The 26661-nt window shown below is 44.3% G+C and overlaps 1 protein-coding gene across 3 annotated transcripts in view; it reads left to right on the forward strand.

Moving 5' to 3' along the window:
• The window catches only part of sncb (synuclein, beta), a 180299-nt gene that overhangs the window by 30329 nt on the left and 123309 nt on the right, over positions 1 to 26661 (forward strand). For all 3 annotated transcript variants that reach the window (XM_045723295.2, XM_045723296.2, NM_001141659.2), the window contains exon 5: positions 1934 to 2017. In XM_045723295.2, the coding sequence (XP_045579251.1) occupies positions 1934 to 2017 (84 nt within the window). The remainder of the gene's footprint in view (positions 1 to 1933; positions 2018 to 26661) is intronic.

The following is a 26661-nucleotide window of genomic DNA, read 5'->3' on the forward strand; positions in this document are numbered from 1 at the left end:
GGGGTAAAGTCATTTTCTCTGATGAATCCCCTTTCCCGATTGTTTGGGGCATCCGGGAAAAAAGCTTGTCCGGAGAAGACAAGGTGAGCGCTACCATCAGTTCTGTGTCATGCCAACAGTAAAGCATCCTGAACCATTCATGTGTGGGGTTGCTTCTCAGCCAAGGGAGTGGGCTCACTCACAATTTTGCCTAAGAACACACATGAATAAAGAATGGTACCAACACATCCTCCGAGACAACTTCTCCCAACCATCCAGGAACAGTTTGATGACGAACAATGCCTTTTCCAGCATAATGGAGCACCTTGCCATAAGGCAAAAGTGATAACTAAGTGGCTCGAGGAACAAAACATCGATATTTTGGGTCCATGGCCAGGAAACTCCCCAGACCTTAATCCCATTGAGAACTTGTGGTCAAGCCTCAAGAGGCGGGTGGACAAACAAAAACCCACAAATTCTGACAAACTCCAACCATTGATTATGCAAGAATGGGCTGCCATCAGTCAGGATGTGGCCCAGAAGTTAATTGACGGCATGCCAGGGCGGATTGCAGAGGTCTTGAAAAAGAAGGGTCAACACTGCAAATATTGACTGTTTGCATCAACTTCATGTAATTGTCAATAAAAGCCTTTGACACTTATGAAATGCTTGTAATTATACTTCGGTATTCCATAGTAAGATCTGACAAAAATATCCAAAGACACTGAAGCAGCAAACTTTGTGGAAATTAATATTTGTGTCATTCTCAAAACTTTTGGCCACGACTGTGCTTGTGCACCTGACAATAAAACATACATTCTTGAAACTCTATCTACTAGAAACTCAGTGACAATAGGGACACAGATATAAAACAAATTATTATATATATATATATTATAATTTGTTTTATATCTGTATATATCATATATATATATGAATACATTTCTTAAAAGTTATTTAAAGTTATGATAGACTGAGATAGATTTCATGTTAATTACCAAAATGACTGAAGATTCCATGTACTCATAGCCTGGTTCCTCTCTAGGTTTCTTCCTAGGTTCTGGCCTTTCTAGGGAGTTTTTCCTAGCCACCGTGCTTCTACACCTGCATTGCTTGCTGTTTGGGGTTTTAGGCTGGGTTTCTGTACAGCACTTTGAGATATCAGCTGATATAAATAAATATGATTTGATTTGATACTTTGGTGCTCTACCAGTAGCTTTCCGACCCCTACGTCATGACCCTTCCTCTGGGTACATCTCTTAGTGTAGGATACTGGGGGGTTACCTGTCCTCTGGGTACATCTCTTAGTGTAGGATACTGGGGGGGGGGGGGGGGTGTACCTGTCTTCTGGGTACATCTCTTAGTGTAGGATACTGGGGGGTTTCCTGTCCTGTGGGTACCTCTCTTAGTGTAGGATACTGGGGGTTACCCTTCCTCTGGGTACATCTCTTAGTGTAGGATACTGGGGGGTTTCCTGTCCTGTGGGTACATCTCTTAGTGTAGGATACTGGGGGGTTACCTGTCCTGTGGGTACATATCTTAGTGTAGGATACTGGGGGTTAGCCTCTATGCTACTATAGGTGTTTACACCAGATCTGTGCCAGGGCTAGGGTCCATTCCATTTCAGTTCCAGTCAATTTTGGAAAGTTAACCGAATTCCAAATTGTCTTCATTGAAAAGCATGGAAGACAAGTGAAATTAAGAATTTCAGTGTTTCCTGAATTAAAATGGAATTGACCCCAAACCCTGGTCTGTGCATCATTATCACATTATCATCAAGTGTACAGTACTTACACTGTTTCCTGCCTACTGTACTAGACTATCTAGCATCTCTACCCAACGGTTCATACATTTTTTATTTTATTTATTTATTATTATTTTAAATGAAAAGTAGTGTTGTGGTTAAAATAGAATGTGTTGTTCGTTATTTTTACAATTTTGTGTTTGTCCACAGCCTGAGGAGTATGGGCAGGAGGCCATGGAAGGAGAGGCACAGAGAGATCATCTGGAAGGAGAGACATATGACGAGAACCAGCAGGTAAGAGGGATAACACACACACACACACACACACACACACACACACACACACACACACACACACACACACACACACACACACACACTAGAAATGTGCACTGGCAGGAATTTTAAGTCCGATTTCCTATGAGCAGAGCAGCCGAAGCGGACCAATGACGAGACATAAGAGAGCACTTCGCTGTTAACTACTTTTCGTCACTCTAAACTCAAGCAACATTTTTTTCTGTAAAATAATCTCTCCTGCCTTATTTTTGACTAAAATTGAAGGACTTCTGACACCATGTTATGATCTTAGTCAGATAGGACTGTACTGCACAGCAGAGGAAATTACTCAGCTTTAAAATGTTAGTCATCAAATTAGTGATAGTCAAGCCCTACCCGTACCCTAGTTATTGATGAGGAAACAGGCCCTACCCGTACCCTAGTTATTGATAATAAAACAGGCCCTACCCGTACCCTAGTTATTGATGAGGAAACAGGCCCTACCCGTACCCTAGTTATTGATGATAAAACAGGCACTACCCATACCCCAGTTATTAATGATAAAACAGGCCCTACCCGTACCCTAGTTATTGATGATGAAACAGGCCCTACCTGTACCCTAGTTATTGATGTGAAAACAGGCCCTACCCGTACCCTAGTTATTGATGTGAAAACAGGCCCTACCCGTACCCTAGTTATTGATGTGAAAACAGGCCCTACCCGTACCCTAGTTATTGATGATAAAACAGGCCCTACCTGTACCCTAGTTATTGATGATAAAACAGGCCCTACCCGTACCCTAGTTATTGATGATAAAACAGGCCCTACCTGTACCCTAGTTATTGATGAGGAAACAGGCCCTACCCGTACCCTAGTTATTGATGAGGAAACAGGCCCTACCCGTACCCTAGTTATTGATGATAAAACAGGCCCTACCCGTACCCAGTTATTGATGATAAAACAGGCCCTACCCGTACCCTAGTTATTGATGTGAAAACAGGCCCTACCCGTACCCTAGTTATTGATGAGAAAACAGGCCCTACCCGTACCCTAGTTATTGATTATAGAACAGGCCCTACCCGTACCCTAGTTATTGATGATAAAACAGGCCCTACCCGTACACTAGTTATTGATTAGAAAACAGGCCCTACCTGTACCTTAGTTATTGATGATGAAACAGGCCCTACCCGTACCCTAGTTATTGATGAGGAAACAGGCCCTACCCGTACCCTAGTTATTGATGTGAAAACAGGCCCTACCCGTACCCTAGTTATTGATGAGGAAACAGGCCCTACCCGTAACCTAGTTATTGATTAGAAAACAGGCCCTACCCGTACCCTAGTTATTGATGATAAAACAGGCCCTACCCGTACCCTAGTTATTGATGATAATACAGTCCCTACCTGTACCCTAGTTATTGATTAGAAACAGGCCCTACCCGTACCCTAGCTATTGATGAGGAAACTGGCCCTATCCGTACCCTAGTAATTGATGATAAAACAGGCCCTACCCGTACCCTAGTTATTGATTATGAAACAGGCCCTACCCGTACCCTAGTTATTGACGATGAAACAGGCCCTACCGTACCCTAGTTATTGATGAGGAAACAGGTCCTACCCATACCCTAGTTATTGATGAGGAAACAGGCCCTATCCGTACCCTAGTTGTTGGTTAGAAAACAGGCCCTACCCGTACCCTAGTTATTGATTATGAAACAGGCCCTACCCATACCCTAGTTATTGATGAGGAAACAGACCCTACCCGTACCCTAGTTATTGATGATTAAACAGGCCCTAACCATACCCTAGTTATTGATGATAAAACAAGACCTACCCGTACCCTAGTTATTGAGGAAGAAACAGGTCCTACCCGTGCCCTAGTTATTGATGAGGAAACAGGTCCTACCCGTACCCTAGTTATTGATAATAAAACAGGCCCTACCAGTACCCTAGTTATTGATTATAGAACAGGCCCTACCCGTACCCTAGTTATTGATGAGGAAACAGGCCCTACCCGTACCCTAGTTATTGATAATAAAACAGGCCCTACCCGTACCCTAGTTATTGATTATAGAACAGGCCCTACCCGTACCCTAGTTATTGATGATAAAACAGGCCCTACCCGTCCCCTAGTTATTGATGAGGAAACAGGCCCTACCCGTACCCTAGTTATTGATGATAAAACAGGCACTACCCATACCCCAGTTATTAATGATAAAACAGGCCCTACCCGTACCCTAGTTATTGATGATGAAACAGGCCCTACCTGTACCCTAGTTATTGATGTGAAAACAGGCCCTACCCGTACCCTAGTTATTGATGTGAAAACAGGCCCTACCCGTACCCTAGTTATTGATGATAAAACAGGCCCTACCTGTACCCTAGTTATTGATGATAAAACAGGCCCTACCCGTACCCTAGTTATTGATGAGAAAACAGGCCCTACCTGTACCCTAGTTATTGATGAGGAAACAGGCCCTACCCGTACCCTAGTTATTGATGAGGAAACAGGCCCTACCCTTACCCTAGTTATTGATGATAAAACAGGCCCTACCCGTACCCAGTTATTGATGATAAAACAGGCCCTACCCGTACCCTAGTTATTGATGTGAAAACAGGCCCTACCCGTACCCTAGTTATTGATGAGAAAACAGGCCCTACCCGTACCCTAGTTATTGATGTGAAAACAGGCCCTACCCGTACCCTAGTTATTGATGATAAAACAGGCCCTACCCGTACACTAGTTATTGATTAGAAAACAGGCCCTACCTGTACCTTAGTTATTGATGATGAAACAGGCCCTACCCGTACCCTAGTTATTGATGAGGAAACAGGCCCTACCCGTACCCTAGTTATTGATGTGAAAACAGGCCCTACCCGTACCCTAGTTATTGATGAGGAAACAGGCCCTACCCGTAACCTAGTTATTGATTAGAAAACAGGCCCTACCCGTACCCTAGTTATTGATGATAAAACAGGCCCTACCCGTACCCTAGTTATTGATGATAATACAGTCCCTACCTGTACCCTAGTTATTGATTAGAAACAGGCCCTACCCGTACCCTAGCTATTGATGAGGAAACTGGCCCTATCCGTACCCTAGTAATTGATGATAAAACAGGCCCTACCCGTACCCTAGTTATTGATTATGAAACAGGCCCTACCCGTACCCTAGTTATTGACGATGAAACAGGCCCTACCGTACCCTAGTTATTGATGAGGAAACAGGTCCTACCCATACCCTAGTTATTGATGAGGAAACAGGCCCTACCCGTACCCTAGTTGTTGGTTAGAAAACAGGCCCTACCCGTACCCTAGTTATTGATTATGAAACAGGCCCTACCCATACCCTAGTTATTGATGAGGAAACAGACCCTACCCGTACCCTAGTTATTGATGATTAAACAGGCCCTAACCATACCCTAGTTATTGATGATAAAACAAGACCTACCCGTACCCTAGTTATTGAGGAAGAAACAGGTCCTACCCGTGCCCTAGTTATTGATGAGGAAACAGGTCCTACCCGTACCCTAGTTATTGACTAGAAAACAGGCCCTTCCGTACCCTAGTTATTGATGAGAAAACAGGCCTTACCCATACCCTAGTTTTTGATGAGAAAACAGGCCCTACCCGTACCCTAGTTTTTGATTAGAAAACAGGACCTACCCGTACCCTAGTTATTGATTAGAAAACAGGTCCTACCCGTACCCTAGTTATTGATGAGAAAACAGGCACTACCCTTTCCCTAGTTATTGATTATGAAACAGGCCCTATCCGTACCCTAGTTATTGATTAGAAAACAGGACCTATTCATACCCTAGTTATTGATTAGAAAACAAGTCCTAACCGTACCCTAGTTATTGATGATAAAACAGGCCCTACCCATACCCTAGTTATTAATGATAAAACAGGCCCTACCCGCACCCTAGTTATTGATGAGGAAACAGGTCCTACCCGTACCCTAGTTATTGATGATAAAACTGGCCCTACCTGTACACTAGTTATTGATGAGGAAACAGGCCCTACCCGTACCCTAGTTATTGATTAGAAAACAGGCCCTATCCGTACCCTAGTTATTGATTAGAAAACAGGCCCTACCCGTACCCTAGTTATTGATGATAAAACAGGCCCTACCCGTACCCTAGTTATTGATGATAATACAGACCCTACCCGTACCCTAGTTATTGATTAGAAACAGGCCCTACCAGTACCCTAGCTATTGATGAGGAAACAGGCCCTATCCGTACCCTAGTAATTGATGAAGAAACAGGCCCTACCCGTACCCTAGTTATTGATGAGAAAACAGGCCCTACCCATACCCTAGTTATTGATGAGAAAACAGGACCTACCCGTACCCTAGTTATTGATTAGAAAACAGGTCCTAGCCGTACCCTAGTTATTGATGAGAAAACAGGCACTACCCTTTCCCTAGTTATTGATTATGAAACAGGCCCTACCCGTGCCCTAGTTATTGATTAGAAAACAGGACCTATTCATACCCTAGTTATTAATGATAAAACAGGCCCTACCCGCACCCTACTTATTGATGAGGAAACAGGTCCTACCCAAACCCTAGTTATTGATGAGAAAACAGGCCCTACCCGTACCCTAGTTATTGATGAGGAAACAGGCCCTACCCGTACCCTAGTTATTGATGAGAAAACAGGCCCTACCCGTACCCTAGTTATTGATGAGAAAACAGGCCCTACCCGTACCCTAGTTATTGATGAGGAAACAGGCCCTACCCATACCCTAGTTATTGATGAGGAAACAGGCCCTACCCGTACCCTAGTTATTGATGTCGAAAACAGGACCTACCCATACCCTAGTTATTGATGAGAAAACAGGCCCTACCCGTACCCTAGTTATTGATGAAGAAACAGGCCCTACCCGTGCCCTAGTTATTGATGAGGAAACAGGCCCTACTCGTACCCTAGTTATTGATGATTAAAACAGGCCCTACCCGTACCCTAGTTATTGATTTAGAAGACAGGCCCTACCCGTACCCTAGTTATTGATGATAAAACATCGCCTACCCGTACCCTAGTTATTGATGATAAAACATGTCCTTACCCGTACCATAGTTATTGATTTGAAAACAGCCCCTACCCGTACCCTAGTTATTGATGTGAAAACAGGTCCTACCCGTACCCTAGTTATTGATTGGGAAACAGGCCCTACCCGTACCCTAGTTATTGACTATGAAACAGGCCCTACCCGTACCCTAGTTATTGGTTAGAAAACAGGCCCTACCCGTACCCTAGTTATTGATGATAAAACAGGCCCTACTCGTACCCTAGTTATTGATGATGAAACAGGCCCTACCCTTACCCTTGTTATTGATGAGGAAACAGACCCTACCCATACCCTAGTTATTGATGATGAAATAGGCCCTACCCGTACCCTAGTTATTGATGATAAAACAGGCCCTACCCGTACCCTAGTTATTGATGTGAAAACAGGCCCTACCCATACCCTAGTTATTGATGATAAAACAGGCCCTACCCGTACCCTAGTTATTGATGATAAAACAGGCCTTACCCGTACCCTAGTTATTGATGAGAAAACAGGCCCTACCCATACCCTAGTTATTGATGAGGAAACGGGCCCTACCCATACCCTAGTTGTTGGTTAGAAAACAGGACCTACCCGTACCCTAGTTATTGATTATGAAACAGGACCTACCCTTACCCTTGTTATTGATGAGGAAACAGGCCCTGCCCGTACCCTAGTTATTGATGAGGAAACAGGCCCTACCCATACCCTGGTTATTGATGAGGAAACAGGCCCTACCCGTACCCTAGTTATTGATTCGAAAACAGGACCTATTCATACCCTAGTTATTGATTAGAAAACAGGTCCTACCCGTACCCTAGTTATTGATGATAAAACAGGCCCTACCCATACCCAAGTTATTGATGATAAAACAGGCCCTACCCATACCCTAGTTATTGATGAAGAAACAGGCCCTACCCGTGCCCTAGTTATTGATGAGGAAACAGGCCCTACTCGTACCCTAGTTATTGATGATAAAACAGGCCCTACCCGTACCCTAGTTATTGATTTAGAAGACAGGCCCTACCCGTACCCTAGTTATTGATGATAAAACATCGCCTACCCGTACCCTAGTTATTGATGATAAAACATCGCCTACCCGTACCATAGTTATTGATGTGAAAACAGCCCCTACCCGTACCCTAGTTATTGATGTGAAAACAGGTCCTACCCGTACCCTAGTTATTGATTGGGAAACAGGCCCTACCCGTACCCTAGTTATTGACTATGAAACAGGCCCTACCCGTACCCTAGTTATTGGTTAGAAAATAGGCCCTACCCGTACCCTAGTTATTGATGATAAAACAGGCCCTACTCGTACCCTAGTTATTGATGATGAAACAGGCCCTACCCTTACCCTTGTTATTGATGAGGAAACAGACCCTACCCATACCCTAGTTATTGATGATGAAATAGGCCCTACCCGTACCCTAGTTATTGATGATAAAACAAGCCCTACCCGTACCCTAGTTATTGATGTGAAAACAGGCCCTACCCATACCCTAGTTATTGATGATAAAACAGGCCCTACCCGTACCCTAGTTATTGATGATAAAACAGGCCTTACCCGTACCCTAGTTATTGATGATAAAACAGGCCCTACCCGTACCCTAGTTATTGATGATAATACAGGCCCTACCCGTACCCTAGTTTTTGAATAGAAAACAGGCTCTACCCGTACCCTAGCTATTGATGAGGAAACAGGCCCTACCCGTACACTAGTTATTGATGATAAATCAGGCCCTACCCGTACCCTAGTTATTGACGATGAAACAGGTCCTACCCGTACCCTAGTTATTGATGAGAAAACAGGCCCTACCCATACCCTAGTTATTGATGAGGAAACGGGCCCTACCCATACCCTAGTTGTTGGTTAGAAAACAGGACCTACCCGTACCCTAGTTATTGATTATGAAACAGGACCTACCCTTACCCTTGTTATTGATGAGGAAACAGACCCTACCCATACCCTAGTTATTGATGATGAAATAGGCCCTACCCATACCCTAGTTATTGATGATGAAACAGGCCCTACCCATACCCTAGTTGTTGGTTAGAAAACAGGCCCTACCCGTACCCTAGTTATTGATTATGAAACACGCCCTACCCATACCCTAGTTATTGATGAGGAAACAGGCCCTACCCGTACCCTAGTTATTGATGATGAAACAGGCCCTAACCATACCCTAGTTATTGATGATAAAACAAGCCCTACCCGTACCCTAGTTATTGATGATAAATCTTGCCCAACCCGTACCCTAGTTAGTTGAGGAAACAGGCCCTACCCGTACCCTAGTTATTGATGAGGAAAGAGGCCCTACCCGTACCCTAGTTATTGATGATGAAACAGGCCCTAACCATACCCTAGTTATTGATGATAAAACAAGCCCTACCCGTACCCTAGTTATTGATTGTAAAACTTGCCCTACCTGTACCCTAGTTATTGATGAGGAAACAGGCCCTACCCGTACCCTAGTTATTGATTAGAAAACAGGCCCTACACGTACCCTAGTTATTGATGAGAAAACAGGCCCTACCCATACCCTAGTTATTGATGAGAAAACAGGCCCTTTTTGTACCCTAGTTTTATATTAGAAAACGGGTCCTACCCTTACCCTAGTTATTGATTAGAAAACAGACCCTACCTGTACCATCGTTATTGATGAGAAAACAGGGCCTACCCGTACCCTAGTTATTGATTAGAAAACAGGCCCTACCCGTACCCTAGTTATTGATGTGAAAACAGGCCCTACCCATACCCTAGTTATTGATGAGGAAACAGGCCCTACCCGTACACTAGTTATTGATGATAAAACAGGCCCTACCCGTACCCTAGTTATTGATGATAAAACAGGCCCTACCCGTACCCTCATTATTGATGATAAAACAGGCCCTACCCGTACCCTAGTTATTGATGATAAAACAGGCCCTACCCGTACCCTAGTTATTGATGTGAAAACAGGCCCTACCCATACCCTAGTTATTGATGATAAAACAGGCCCTACCCGTACCCTAGTTATTGATGATAATACAGGCCCTACCCGTAACCTAGTTTTTGATTAGAAAACAGGCTCTACCCGTACCCTAGCTATTGATGAGGAAACAGGCCCTACCCGTACACTAGTTATTGATGATAAAACAGGCCCTACCCGTACCCTAGTTATTGATTATGAATCAGGCCCTACCCGTACCCTTGTTATTGACGATGAAACAGGCCCTACCCGTACCCTAGTTATTGATGAGGAAACAGGTCCTACCCATACCCTAGTTATTGATGAGGAAACAGGCCCTACCTGTACCCTAGTTGTTGGTTAGAAAACAGGACCTACCCGTACCCTAGTTATTGATTATGAAACAGGCCCTACCCTTACCCTAGTTATTGATGAGGAAACAGGTCCTACCCATACCCTAGTTATTGATGAGAAAACAGACCCTACCTGTACCATCGTTATTGATGATAAAACAAGCCCTACCCGTACCCTAGTTATTGATGATAAAACTTTCCCTACCCGTACCCTAGTTATTGATGAGGAAACAGTCCCTACCCGTACCCTAGTTATTGATTAGAAAACAGGCCCTACCCGTACCCTAGTTATTGATGAGGAAACAGATCCTACCCATACCCTAGTTATTGATGAGAAAACAGACCCTACCTGTACCATCGTTATTGATGATAAAACAGGGCCTACCCGTACCCTAGTTATTGATGAGAAAACAGGGCCTACCCGTACCCTAGTTATTGATTAGAAAACAGGCCCTACCCGTACCCTAGTTATTGATGTGAAAACAGGCCCTACCCATGCCCTAGTTATTGATGAGGAAACAGGCCCTACCCGTACCCTAGTTATTGATTAGAAAACAAGCCCTACCCATACCCTAGTTATTGATTAGAAAACAGATCCTACCAGTACCCTAGTTATTGATTATGAAACAGGCTCTACCCATACCCTTGTTATTGATGAGGAAACAGACCCTACCCATACCCTAGTTATTGATGATGAAACAGGCCCTACCCATACCCTAGTTATTGATGATAAATCAGGCCCTACCCGTACCCTAGTTATTGATGATAATACAGACCCTACCCGTACCCTAGTTATTGATGAGGAAACAGGGCCTACCCATACCCTAGTTATTGATGAGAAAACAGACCCTACCTGTACTATCGTTATTGATGATAAAACAGGGCCTACCCGTACCCTAGTTATTGATGAGAAAACAGGGCCTACCCGTACCCTAGTTATTGATTAGAAAACAGGCCCTACCCGTACCCTAGTTATTGATGTGTAAACAGGCCCTACCCATGCCCTAGTTATTGATGAGGAAACAGGCCCTACCCGTACCCTAGTTATTGATTAGAAAACAGGCCCTACCCATACCCTAGTTATTGATTAGAAAACAGGTCCTACCCGTACCCTAGTTATTGATGATAAAACAGGCCCTACCCATACCCTAGTTATTAATGATAAAACAGGCCCTACCCGTACCATAGTTATTGATGAGAAAACAGGCCCTGCCTGTACCCTAGTTATTGATGAGAAAAAAGGCCCTGCCCGTACCCTAGTTATTGATGAGGAAACAGGCCCTACCCATACCCTAGTTATTGATGAGGAAACAGTCCCTACTCGTACCCTAGTTATTGATTTAGAAAACAGGCCCTACCCGTACCCTTGTTATTGATGAGAAAACAGGCCCTACTTGTACCCTAGTTATTGATTTGAAAACAGGCCCTACACGTACCCTAGTTATTGATTAGAAAACAGGCCCTACCCGTACCCTAGTTATTGATGAGGAAACAGGTCCTACCCATACCCTAGTTATTGATGATAAAACAGACCCTACCTGTACCATCGTTATTGATGATAAAACAGGGCCTACCCGTACCCTAGTTATTGATGAGAAAACAGGGCCTACCCGTACCCTAGTTATTGATGTGAAAACAGGCCCTACCCATACCCTAGTTATTGATTAGAAAACAGGCCCTACCCGTACCCTAGTTATTGATGATAAAACAGGCCCTACCCGTACCCTAGTTATTGATGATAAAACATGCCCTACCCGTACCCTAGTTATTGATAGATAATACAGGCCCTACCCGTACCCTAGTTATTGATTAGAAAACAGGCCCTACCCGTACCCTAGTCTATTGATGAGGAAACAGGCCCTACCCGTACCCTAGTTATTGATGAGAAAACAGGCCCTACCCGTACCCTAGTTATTGATTATGAATCAGGCCCTACCCGTACCCTTGTTATTGACGATGAAACAGGCCCTACCCGTACCCTAGTTATTGATGAGAAAACAGGCCCTACCCGTACCCTAGTTATTGATGATGAAAACAGGCCCTACCCGTACCCTAGTTATTGATGAGGAAACAGGGCCTACCCATACCCTAGTTATTGATGAGGAAACAGGTCCTACCCATACCCTAGTTGTTGGTTAGAAAACAGGCCCTACCCGTTCCCTAGTTATTGATTATGAAACAGGCTCTACCCATACCCTTGTTATTGATGAGGAAACAGACCCTACCCATACCCTAGTTATTGATGATGAAACAGGCCCTACCCATACCCTAGTTATTGATGATAAAACAGGCCCTACCCGTACCCTAGTTATTGATGATAAAACTGTCCCTACCTGTACCCTAGTTATTGATGAGGAAACAGACCCTACCCGTACCCTAGTTATTGATTAGAAAACAGGCCCTACTCGTACCCTAGTTATTGATGTGAAAACAGGCCCTACCTACCCGTACCCAGTTATTGATGAGAAAACAGGCCCTACTCGTAGCCAAGTTATTGATGATAAAACAGGCCCTACCTGTACCCTAGTTATTGATGATAAATCATGCCCTACCCGTACCCTAGTTATTGATGAGGAAACAGGCCCTACTCATACCCTAGTTATTGATGATAAAACAGGCCCTACCCCTACCCTTGTTATTGATTTAGAAGACAGGCCCTACCCGTACCCTAGTTATTGATGATAAAACATACCTACCCGTACCCTAGTTATTGATATGAAAACAGGCCCTACCCGTACCATAGTTATTGATGTGAAAACAGCCCCTACCCGTACCCTAGTTATTGATGTGAAAACAGGTCCTACCCGTACCCTAGTTATTGATTAGGAAACAGGCCCTACCCGTGCCCTAGTTATTGATGAGGAAACAGGCCCTACTCGTACCCTAGTTATTGATTAGAAAACAGGCCCTACCCGTACCCTAGTTATTGATGAGGAAACAGGCCCTACCCGTACCCTAGTTATTGATGATAAAACAGGCCCTACCCGTACCCTAGTTATTAATTATGAATCAGGCCCTACCCGTACCCTTGTTATTGACGATGAAACAGGCCCTACCCGTACCCTAGTTATTGATGAGGAAACAGGTCCTACCCATACACTAGTTATTGATGAGGAAACAGGCCCTACCCGTACCCTAGTTGTTGGTTAGAAAACAGGACCTACCCGTACCCTAGTTATTGATTATGAAACAGGCCCTACCCATACCCTAGTTATTGATGAGGAAACAGGTCCTACCCATACCCTAGTTATTGATGATAAAACAGACCCTACCTGTACCATCGTTATTGATGATAAAACAAGCCCTACCCGTACCCTAGTTATTGATGATAAAACTTTCCCTACCCGTACCCTAGTTATTGATGAGGAAACAGTCCCTACCAGTACCCTAGATATTGATTAGAAAACAGGCCCTACCCGTACCCTAGTTATTGATGAGGAAACAGATCCTACCCATACCCTAGTTATTGATGAGAAAACAGACCCTACCCGTACCCTAGTTATTGATTAGAAAACAGGCCCTACTCGTACCCTAGTTATTGATGTGAAAACAGGCCCTACCTACCCGTACCCAGTTATTGATGAGAAAACAGGCCCTACTCGTAGCCAAGTTATTGATGATAAAACAGGCCCTACCTGTACCCTAGTTATTGATGATGAATCATGCCCTACCCGTACCCTAGTTATTGATGATAAAACAGGCCCTACTCCTACCCTTGTTATTGATTTAGAAGACAGGCCCTACCCGTACCCTAGTTATTGATGATAAAACATACCTACCCGTACCCTAGTTATTGATGATAAAACAGGCCCTACCCGTACCATAGTTATTGATTTGAAAACAGCCCCTACCCGTACCCTAGTTATTGATGTGAAAACAGGTCCTACCCGTACCCTAGTTATTGATTAGGAAACAGGCCCTACCCGTGCCCTAGTTATTGATGAGGAAACAGGCCCTACTCGTACCCTAGTTATTGATGATAAAACAGGCCCTACCCGTACCCTAGTTATTGATTTAGAAAACAGGCCCTACCCGTACCCTAGTTATTGATGATAAAACATCGCCTACCCGTACCCTAGTTATTGATTAGAAAACAGGCCCTACCCGTACCCTAGTTATTGATGAGAAAACAGGCACTACTTGTACCCTAGTTATTGATTTGAAAACAGGCCCTACCCGTACCCTAGTTATTGATGAGAAAACAGGTCCTACCCGTACCCAAGTTATTGATGATAAAACAGGCCCTACCCGTACCCTAGTTATTGATGATAAATCATGCCCTATCCGTACCCTAGTTATTGATGAAGAAACAGGCCCTACCCGTGCCCTAGTTATTGATGAGGAAACAGGCCCTACTCGTACCCTAGTTATTGATGATAAAACAGGCCCTACCCGTACCCCTAGTTATTGATTTAGAAGACAGGCCCTACCCGTACCCTAGTTATTGATGATAAAACATCGCCTACCCGTAACCTAGTTATTGATATGAAAACAGCCCCTACCCGTACCCTAGTTATTGATGTGAAAACAGGTCCTACCCGTACCCTAGTTATTGATTAGGAAACAGGCCCTACCCGTACCCTAGTTATTGACTATGAAACAGGCCCTACCCGTACCCTAGTTATTGATGATAAAACAGGCCCTACCCGTCCCCTAGTTATTGATGATAATACAGGCCCTACCCGTACCCTAGTTTTTGATTAGAAATCAGGCTCTACCCGTACCCTAGCTATTGATGAGGAAACAGGCCCTACCCGTACACTAGTTATTGATGATAAAACAGGCCCTACCCATACCCTAGTTATTGATTATGAAACAGGCCCTACCCGTACCCTTGTTATTGACGATGAAACAGGCCCTACCCGTACCCTAGTTATTGATGAGGAAACAGGGCCTACCCATACCCTAGTTATTGATGAGGAAACAGGTCCTACCCATACCCTAGTTGTTGGTTAGAAAACAGGCCCTACCCGTTCCCTAGTTATTGATTATGAAACAGGCTCTACCCATACCCTTGTTATTGATGAGGAAACAGACCCTACCCATACCCTAGTTATTGATGATGAAACAGGCCCTACCCATACCCTAGTTATTGATGATAAAACAGGCCCTACCCGTACCCTAGTTATTGATGATAAAACTGTCCCTACCTGTACCCTAGTTATTGATGAGGAAACAGGCCCTACCCGTACCCTAGTTATTGATTAGAAAACAGGCCCTACTCGTACCCTAGTTATTGATGTGAAAACAGGCCCTACCTACCCGTACCCAGTTATTGATGAGAAAACAGGCCCTACTCGTAGCCAAGTTATTGATGATAAAACAGGCCCTACCCGTACCCTAGTTATTGATGATAAATCATGCCCTACCCATACCCTAGTTATTGATGAGGAAACAGGCCCTACTCATACCCTAGTTATTGATGATAAAACAGGCCCTACCCCTACCCTTGTTATTGATTTAGAAGACAGGCCCTACCCGTACCCTAGTTATTGATGATAAAACATACCTACCCGTACCCTAGTTATTGATATGAAAACACGCCCTACCCGTACCATAGTTATTGATGTGAAAACAGCCCCTACCCGTACCCTAGTTATTGATGTGAAAACAGGTCCTACCCGTACCCTAGTTATTGATTAGGAAACAGGCCCTACCCGTGCCCTAGTTATTGATGAGGAAACAGGCCCTACTCGTACCCTAGTTATTGATTTAGAAGACAGGCCCTACCCGTACCCTAGTTATTGATGATAAAACATCGCCTACCCGTACCCTAGTTATTGATTATAAAACAGGTTACCCGTACCCTAGTTATTGATTAGAAAACAGACCCTCCCTGTACCATCATTATTGATGATAAAACAGGGCCTACCCGTACCCTAGTTGTTGATGAGAAAACAGTGCCTACCCGTACCCTAGTTATTGATGATAAAACAGACCGTACCCGTACCCTAGTTATTGATGTGAAAACAGGCCCGACCCATACCCTAGTTATTGATGAGGAAACAGGCACTACCCGTACACTAGTTATTGATGATAAAACAGGCCCTACCCGTACCCAAGTTATTGATGATAAAACAGGCCCTACCCGTACCCTCATTATTGATGATAAAACAGGTCCTACCCGTACCCTAGTTATTGATGATAAAACAGGCCCAACCCGTACCCTAGTTATTGATGTGAAAACAGGCCCTACCCATACCCTAGTTATTGATGATAAAACAGGCCCTACCCGTACCCTAGTTATTGATGATAAAACAGGCCTTACCGTACCCTAGTTATTGATGATAAAACATGCCCTACCCGTACCCTAGTTATTGATGATAATACAGGCCCTACCCGTACCCTAGTTTTTGATTAGAAAGCAGGCTCTACCCGTACCCTAGCTATTGATGAGGAAACATGCCCTACCCGTACACTAGTTATTGATGATAAAACAGGCCCTACCCGTACCCTAGTTATTGATTATGAATCAGGCCCTACCCGTACCCTTGTTATTGACGATGAAACAGGCCCTACCCGTACCCTAGTTATTGATGAGGAAACAGGTCCTACCCATACCCTAGTTATTGATGATAAAACTTTCCCTACCCGTACCCTAGTTATTGATGAGGAAACAGCCCCTACCCGTACCCTAGTTTTTGATTACAAAACAGGCCCTACCCGTACCCTAGTTATTGATGAGGAAACAGGTCCTACCCATACCCTAGTTATTGATGAGAAAACAGACCCTACCTGTACCATCGTTATTGATGATAAAACAGGGCCTACCCGTACCCTAGTTATTGATGAGAAAACAGGGCCTACCCGTACCCTAGTTATTGATTAGAAAACAGGCCCTACCCGTACCCTAGTTATTGATGTGAAAACAGGCCCTACCCATACCCTAGTTATTGATGAGGAAACAGGCCCTACCCGTACCCTAGTTATTGATGATAAAACAGGCCCTACCCATACCCTAGTTATTAATGATAAAACAGGCCCTACCCGTACCATAGTTATTGATGTGAAAACAGGTCCTACCTGTACCCTAGTTATTGATTAGGAAACAGGCCCTACCCGTGCCCTAGTTATTGATGAGGAAACAGGCCCTACTCGTACCCTAGTTATTGATGATAAAACAGGCCCTACAAGTACCCTAGTTATTGATTTAGAAGACAGGCCCTACCCGTACCCTAGTTATTGATGATAAAACATTTGCTACCCGTACCCTAGTTATTGATTATAAAACATGTCCTACCCGTACCCTAGTTATTGATTAGAAAACAGACCCTACCTGTACCATCGTTATTGATGATAAAACAGGGCCTACCCGTACCCTAGTTGTTGATGAGAAAACAGGGCCTACCCGTACCCTAGTTATTGATGATAAAACAGACCCTACCCGTACCCTAGTTATTGATGTGAAAACACGCCCTACCCATACCCTAGTTATTGATGAGGAAACAGGCCCTACCCGTACACTAGTTATTGATGATAAAACAGGCCCTACCCGTACCCTAGTTATTGATGATAAAACAGGCCCTACCCGTACCCTCATTATTGATGATAAAACAGGCCCTACCCGTACCCTAGTTATTGATGATAAAACAGGCCCTACCCGTACCCTAGTTATTGATGTGAAAACAGGCCCTACCCATACCCTAGTTATTGATGATAAAACAGGCCCTACCCGTACCCTAGTTATTGATGATAAAACAGGCCTTACCGTACCCTAGTTATTGATGATAAAACATGCCCTACCCGTACCCTAGTTATTGATGATAATACAGGCCCTACCCGTACCCTAGTTATTGATGAGGAAACAGGTCCTACCCATACCCTAGTTATTGATGAGGAAACAGGCCCTACCTGTACCCTAGTTGTTGGTTAGAAAACAGGACCTACCCGTACCCTAGTTATTGATTATGAAACAGGCACTACCCTTGCCCTTTTTATTGATGAGGAAACAGACCCTACCCATACCCTAGTTATTGATGATGAAATAGGCCCTACCCATACCCTAGTTATTGATGATGAAACAGGCCCTACCCATACCCTAGTTGTTGGTTAGAAAACAGGTCCTACCCGTACCCTAGTTATTGATTATGAAACAGGCCCTACCCATACCCTAGTTATTGATGAGGAAACAGGCCCTACCCGTACCCTAGTTATTGATGATGAAACAGGCCCTAACCATACCCTAGTTATTGATGATAAAACAAGCCCTACCCGTACCCTAGTTATTGATGATAAAACTTGCCCTACCCGTACCCTAGTTATTGATGAGGAAACAGGCCCTACCCGTACCCTAGTTATTGATTAGAAAACAGGCCCTACCCGTACCCTAGTTATTGATGAGGAAACAGGTCCTACCCATACCCTAGTTATTGATGAGAAAACATACCCTACCTGTACCATCGTTATTGATGATAAAACAAGCCCTACCCGTACCCTAGTTATTGATGATAAAACTTGCCCTACCCGTACCCTAGTTATTGATGAGGAAACAGCCCCTACCCGTACCCTAGTTATTGATTAGAAAACAGGCCCTACCCGTACCCTAGTTATTGATGAGGAAACAGGTCCTACCCATACCCTAGTTATTGATGATAAAACAGACCCTACCTGTACCATCGTTATTGATGATAAAACAGGGCCTACCCGTACCCTAGTTATTGATGAGAAAACAGGCCCTACCCGTACCCTAGTTATTGATGAGAAAACAGGCCCTACCCGTACCCTAGTTATTGATGAGGAAACAGGCCCTACCCATGCCCTAGTTATTGATGAGGAAACAGGCCCTACCCGTACCCTAGTTATTGATGAGAAAACAGGCCCTACCCGTACCCTAGTTATTGATTAGAAAACAGGCCCTACCCGTACCCTAGTTATTGATGATAAAACAGTCGCCTACCCGTACCCTAGTTATTGATTAGAAAACAGGCCCTACCCGTACCCTAGTTATTGATGAGAAAACAGGCACTACTTGTACCCTAGTTATTGATTTGAAAACAGGCCCTACCCGTACCCTAGTTATTGATGAGAAAACAGGTCCTACCCGTACCCAAGTTATTGATGATAAAACAGGCCCTACCCGTACCCTAGTTATTGATGATAAATCATGCCCTATCCGTACCCTAGTTATTGATGAAGAAACAGGCCCTACCCGTGCCCTAGTTATTGATGAGGAAACAGGCCCTACTCGTACCCTAGTTATTGATGATAAAACAGGCCCTACCCGTACCCCTAGTTATTGATTTAGAAGACAGGCCCTACCCGTACCCTAGTTATTGATGATAAAACATCGCCTACCCGTAACCTAGTTATTGATATGAAAACAGGCCCCCCGTACCGGCGCCCCTACCCGACCCTAGTTATTGATGTGAAAACAGGTCCTACCCGTACCCTAGTTATTGATTAGGAAACAGGCCCTACCCGTACCCTAGTTATTGACTATGAAACAGGCCCTACCCGTACCCTAGTTATTGATGATAAAACAGGCCCTACCCGTCCCCTAGTTATTGATGATAATACAGGCCCTACCCGTACCCTAGTTTTTGATTAGAAATCAGGCTCTACCCGTACCCTAGCTATTGATGAGGAAACAGGCCCTACCCGTACACTAGTTATTGATGATAAAACAGGCCCTACCCATACCCTAGTTATTGATTATGAAACAGGCCCTACCCGTACCCTTGTTATTGACGATGAAACAGGCCCTACCCGTACCCTAGTTATTGATGAGGAAACAGGGCCTACCCATACCCTAGTTATTGATGAGGAAACAGGTCCTACCCATACCCTAGTTGTTGGTTAGAAAACAGGCCCTACCCGTTCCCTAGTTATTGATTATGAAACAGGCTCTACCCATACCCTTGTTATTGATGAGGAAACAGACCCTACCCATACCCTAGTTATTGATGATGAAACAGGCCCTACCCGTACCCTAGTTATTGATGATAAAACAGGCCCTACCCGTACCCTAGTTATTGATGATAATACAGGCCCTACCCGTACCCTAGTTTTTGATTACAAAACAGGCTCTACCCGTACCCTAGTTATTTATTAGGAAACAGGCTCTACCCGTACCCTAGTTATTGACTATGAAACAGGCCCTACCCTTACCCTAGTTATTGATGATAAAACAGGCCCTACCCGTACCCTAGTTATTGATGATAATACAGGCCCTACCCGTACCCTAGTTATTGATTAGAAAACAGGCTCTACCCGTACCCTTGCATTGATGAGGAAACAGCCCTACCCGTACCTAGTTATTGATGGAAACAGCCCTACCCGTACCCTATTTTGGTGAAAACAGGCCCTACCCGTACCCTAGTTATTGATTATGAAACAGGCCCTACCCATACCCTAGTTATTGATGAGAAAACAGGCCCTACCCGTACCCTAGTTATTGATGTGAAAACAGGCCCTACCCATACCCTAGTTATTGATGATAAAACAGGCCTTACCCGTACCCTAGTTATTGATGATAAAACAGGCCTTACCGTACCCTAGTTATTGATGATAAAACATGCCCTACCCGTACCCTAGTTATTGATGATAATACAGGCCCTACCCGTACCCTAGTTTTTGATTAGAAAGCAGGCTCTACCCGTACCCTAGCTATTGATGAGGAAACATGCCCTACCCGTACACTAGTTATTGATGATAAAACAGGCCCTACCCGTACCCTAGTTATTGATTATGAATCAGGCCCTACCCGTACCCTTGTTATTGACGATGAAACAGGCCCTACCCGTACCCTAGTTATTGATGAGGAAACAGGTCCTACCCATACCCTAGTTATTGATGATAAAACTTTCCCTACCCGTACCCTAGTTATTGATGAGGAAACAGCCCCTACCCGTACCCTAGTTTTTGATTACAAAACAGGCCCTACCCGTACCCTAGTTATTGATGAGGAAACAGGTCCTACCCATACCCTAGTTATTGATGAGAAAACAGACCCTACCTGTACCATCGTTATTGATGATAAAACAGGGCCTACCCGTACCATCGTTATTGATGAGAAAACAGGGCCTACCCGTACCCTAGTTATTGATTAGAAAACAGGCCCTACCCGTACCCTAGTTATTGATGTGAAAACAGGCCCTACCCATACCCTAGTTATTGATGAGGAAACAGGCCCTACCCGTACCCTAGTTATTGATGATAAAACAGGCCCTACCCATACCCTAGTTATTAATGATAAAACAGGTCCTACCCGTACAATAGTTATTGATGTGAAAACAGGTCCTACCTGTACCCTAGTTATTGATTAGGAAACAGGCCCTACCCGTGCCCTAGTTATTGATGAGGAAACAGGCCCTACTCGTACCCTAGTTATTGATGATAAAACAGGCCCTACAAGTACCCTAGTTATTGATTTAGAAGACAGGCCCTACCCGTACCCTAGTTATTGATGATAAAACATTGGCTACCCGTACCCTAGTTATTGATTATAAAACATGTCCTACCCGTACCCTAGTTATTGATTAGAAAACAGACCCTACCTGTACCATCGTTATTGATGATAAAACAGGGCCTACCCGTACCCTAGTTGTTGATGAGAAAACAGGGCCTACCCGTACCCTAGTTATTGATGATAAAACAGACCCTACCCGTACCCTAGTTATTGATGTGAAAACACGCCCTACCCATACCCTAGTTATTGATGAGGAAACAGGCCCTACCCGTACACTAGTTATTGATGATAAAACAGGCCCTACCCATACCCTAGTTATTGATGATAAAACAGGCCCTACCCGTACCCTCATTATTGATGATAAAACAGGCCCTACCCGTACCCTAGTTATTGATGATAAAACAGGCCCTACCCGTACCCTAGTTATTGATGTGAAAACAGGCCCTACCCATACCCTAGTTATTGATGATAAAACAGGCCCTACCCGTACCCTAGTTATTGATGATAAAACATGCCTTACCGTACCCTAGTTATTGATGATAAAACATGCCCTACCCGTACCCTAGTTATTGATGATAATACAGGCCCTACCCGTACCCTAGTTATTGATGAGGAAACAGGTCCTACCCATACCCTAGTTATTGATGAGGAAACAGGCCCTACCTGTACCCTAGTTGTTGGTTAGAAAACAGGACCTACCCGTACCCTAGTTATTGATTATGAAACAGGCACTACCCTTGCCCTTTTTATTGATGAGGAAACAGACCCTACCCATACCCTAGTTATTGATGATGAAATAGGCCCTACCCATACCCTAGTTATTGATGATGAAACAGGCCCTACCCATACCCTAGTTGTTGGTTAGAAAACAGGTCCTACCCGTACCCTAGTTATTGATTATGAAACAGGCCCTACCCATACCCTAGTTATTGATGAGGAAACAGGCCCTACCCGTACCCTAGTTATTGATGATGAAACAGGCCCTAACCATACCCTAGTTATTGATGATAAAACAAGCCCTACCCGTACCCTAGTTATTGATGATAAAACTTGCCCTACCCGTACCCTAGTTATTGATGAGGAAACAGGCCCTACCCGTACCCTAGTTATTGATTAGAAAACAGGCCCTACCCGTACCCTAGTTATTGATGAGGAAACAGGTCCTACCCATACCCTAGTTATTGATGAGAAAACATACCCTACCTGTACCATCGTTATTGATGATAAAACAAGCCCTACCCGTACCCTAGTTATTGATGATAAAACTTGCCCTACCCGTACCCTAGTTATTGATGAGGAAACAGCCCCTACCCATACCCTAGTTATTGATTAGAAAACAGGCCCTACCCGTACCCTAGTTATTGATGAGGAAACAGGTCCTACCCTTACCCTAGTTATTGATGATAAAACAGACCCTACCTGTACCATCGTTATTGATGATAAAACAGGGCCTACCCGTACCCTAGTTATTGATGATAAAACAAGCCCTACCCGTACCCTAGTTATTGATGATAAAACTTTCCCTACCCGTACCCTAGTTATTGATGAGGCAACAGCCCCTACCCATACCCTAGTTATTGATGAGGAAACAGGCCCTATCCGTACCCTAGTTATTGATGAGAAAAAAGGCCCTGCCCGTACCCTAGTTATTGATGAGGAAACAGGCCCTACCCATACCCTAGTTATTGATGAGGAAACAGTCCCTACCCATACCCTAGTTATTGATTTAGAAAACAGGCCCTACCCGTACCCAGTTATTGATGAGAAAACAGGCCCTACTTGTACCCTAGTTATTGATTTGAAAACAGGCCCTACCCGTACCCTAGTTATTGATGATATAACAGGGCCTACCCGTACCCAAGTTATTGATGATAAAACAGGCCCTACCCGTACCCTAGTTATTGATGATAAATCAGGCCCTATCCGTACCCTAGTTATTGATGAAGAAACATGCCCTACTCGTGCCCTAGTTATTGATGAGGAAACAGGCCCTACTCGTACCCTAGTTATTGATGATAAAACAGGCCCTACCCGTACCCCTAGTTATTGATTTAGAAGACAGGCCCTACCCGTACCCTAGTTATTGATGATAAAACATCGCCTACCCGTAACCTAGTTATTGATATGAAAACAGGCCCTACCCGTACCATAGTTATTAATTTTGAAAACAGCCCCTACCCGTACCCTAGTTATTGATGTGAAAACAGGTCCTACCCGTACCCTAGTTATTGATTAGGAAACAGGCCCTACCCGTACCCTAGTTATTGACTATGAAACAGGCCCTACCCGTACCCTAGTTATTGATGATTAAACAGGCCCTACCCGTACCCTAGTTATTGATGATAATACAGGCCCTACCCGTACCCTAGTTTTTGATTAGAAAACAGGCTCTACCCGTACCCTAGCTATTGATGAGGAAACAGGCCCTACCCGTACACTAGTTATTGATGATAAAACAGGCCCTACCCATACCCTAGTTATTGATTATGAAACAGGCCCTACCCGTACCCTTGTTTTTGACGATGAAACAGGCACTACCCATACCCTAGTTATTGATGAGGAAACAGGGCCTACCCATACCCTAGGTATTGATGAGGAAACAGGTCCTACCCATACCCTAGTTGTTGGTTAGAAAACAGGCCCTACCCGTTCCCTAGTTATTGATTATGAAACAGGCTCTACCCATACCCTTGTTATTGATGAGGAAACAGACCCTACCCATACCCTAGTTATTGATGATGAAACAGGCCCTACCCGTACCCTAGTTATTGATGATAAAACAGGCCCTACCCGTACCCTAGTTATTGATGATAATACAGGCCCTACCCGTACCCTAGTTTTTGATTACAAAACAGGCTCTACCCGTACCCTAGTTATTTATTAGGAAACAGGCTCTACCCGTACCCTAGTTATTGACTATGAAACAGGCCCTACCCTTACCCTAGTTATTGATGATAAAACAGGCCCTACCCGTACCCTAGTTATTGATGATAATACAGGCCCTACCCGTACCCTAGTTATTGATTAGAAAACAGGCTCTACCCGTACCCTTGCTATTGATGAGGAAACAGGCCCTACCCGTACCGTAGTTATTGATGAGGAAACAGGCCCTACCCGTACCCTATTTGTTGGTTAGAAAACAGGCCCTACCCGTACCCTAGTTATTGATTATGAAACAGGCCCTACCCATACCCTAGTTATTGATGAGGAAACAGGCCCTACCCGTACCCTAGTTATTGATGATGAGACAGGCCCTACCCATACCCTAGTTATTGATGATAAAACAGGCCCTACCCGTACCCTAGTTATTGATGATAAAACTGGCCCTACCCGTACCCTAGTTATTGATTAGAAAACAGGCCCTACCCATACCCTAGTTGTTGATGATGAAACAGGCCCTATCCGTACCCTAGTTATTGATGATAAAACAGGCACTACTCGTACCCTAGTTATTGATGATAAAACAGGCCCTACCTGTACCCTAGTTATTGATGATAAAACAGGCCCTACCCGTACGCTAGTTATTGATGTGAAAACAGGCCCTACCCATACCCTAGTTATTGATGATAAAACAGGCCCTACCCGTACCCTAGTTATTGATGATAAAACAGGCCCTACCCGTACCCTAGTTATTGATGCTAAAACAGGCCCTACCCGTACCCTAGTTATTCATGAGAAAGCAGGCCCTACCCGTACCCTAGTTATTGATTATAGAACAGGCCCTTCCCGTACCCTAGTTATTGATGATAATACAGGCCCTACCCGTACCCTAGTTATTGATTAGAAAACAGGCTCTACCCGTACCCTAGCTATTGATGAGGAAACAGGCCCTACCCGTACCGTAGTTATTGATGAGGAAACAGGCCCTACCTGTACCCTAGTTATTGATTAGAAAACAGGCCCTACCCGTACCCTAGTTATTGATGAGGAAACATGCCCTACCCGTACCCTAGTTATTGATGAGGAAACAGGGCCTACCCGTACCCTAGTTATTGATGAGAAAACAGGCCCTGCCCTTACCCTAGTTATTGATGAATAAACAGGCCCTACCCATACCCTAGTTATTGATTAGAAAACAGGCCCGACCCGTACCCTAGTTTTTGATTAGAAAACAGGCCCTACCCGTACTCTAGTTATTAATGATAACAGGCCCTACCCGTACCCTAGTTATTGATGAGGAAACAGGGCCTACCCGTACCCTAGTTATTGATGAGAAAACAGGCCCTGCCCTTACCCTAGTTATTGATGATGAAACAGGCCCTACCCATACCCTAGTTATTGATTAGAAAACAGGCACGACCCGTACCCTAGTTTTTGATTAGAAAACAGGCCCTACCCATACCCTAGTTATTGATTAGAAAACAGGCCCAACCTGTACCCGAGTTATTGATGATAAAACAGGCCCTACCTGTACCCTAGTTATTGATGAGGAAACCTGTCCTACCCGTACCCTAGTTATTGATTAGAAAACAGGCCCTACCCATACCCTAGTTATTAATGATAAAACAGGCCCTACCCGCACCCTAGTTATTGATGAGGAAACAGGGCCTACCCGTACCCTAGTTATTGATGAGAAAACAGGCCCTGCCTGTACCCTAGTTATTGATGAGAAAACAGGCCCTGCCCGTACCCTAGTTATTGATGAGGAAACAGGCCCTACCCATACCCTAGTTAATGATGAGGAAAAAGGTCATACCCATACTCTAGTTATTGATGATATAACAGGCCGAACCAGTACCCTAGTTATTAATGATAACAGGCCCTACCCGTACCCTAGTTATTGATGAGGAAACAGGGCCTACCCGTACCCTAGTTATTGATGAGAAAACAGGCCCTGCCCTTACCCTAGTTATTGATGATGAAACAGGCCCTACCCATACCCTAGTTATTGATGAGA

Source organism: Salmo salar, chromosome 09 (assembly GCF_965601325.2).
Source record: "Salmo salar chromosome 09, fSalSal1, whole genome shotgun sequence".
In the NCBI taxonomy this organism is placed as follows: Eukaryota; Metazoa; Chordata; class Actinopteri; order Salmoniformes; family Salmonidae; genus Salmo; species Salmo salar.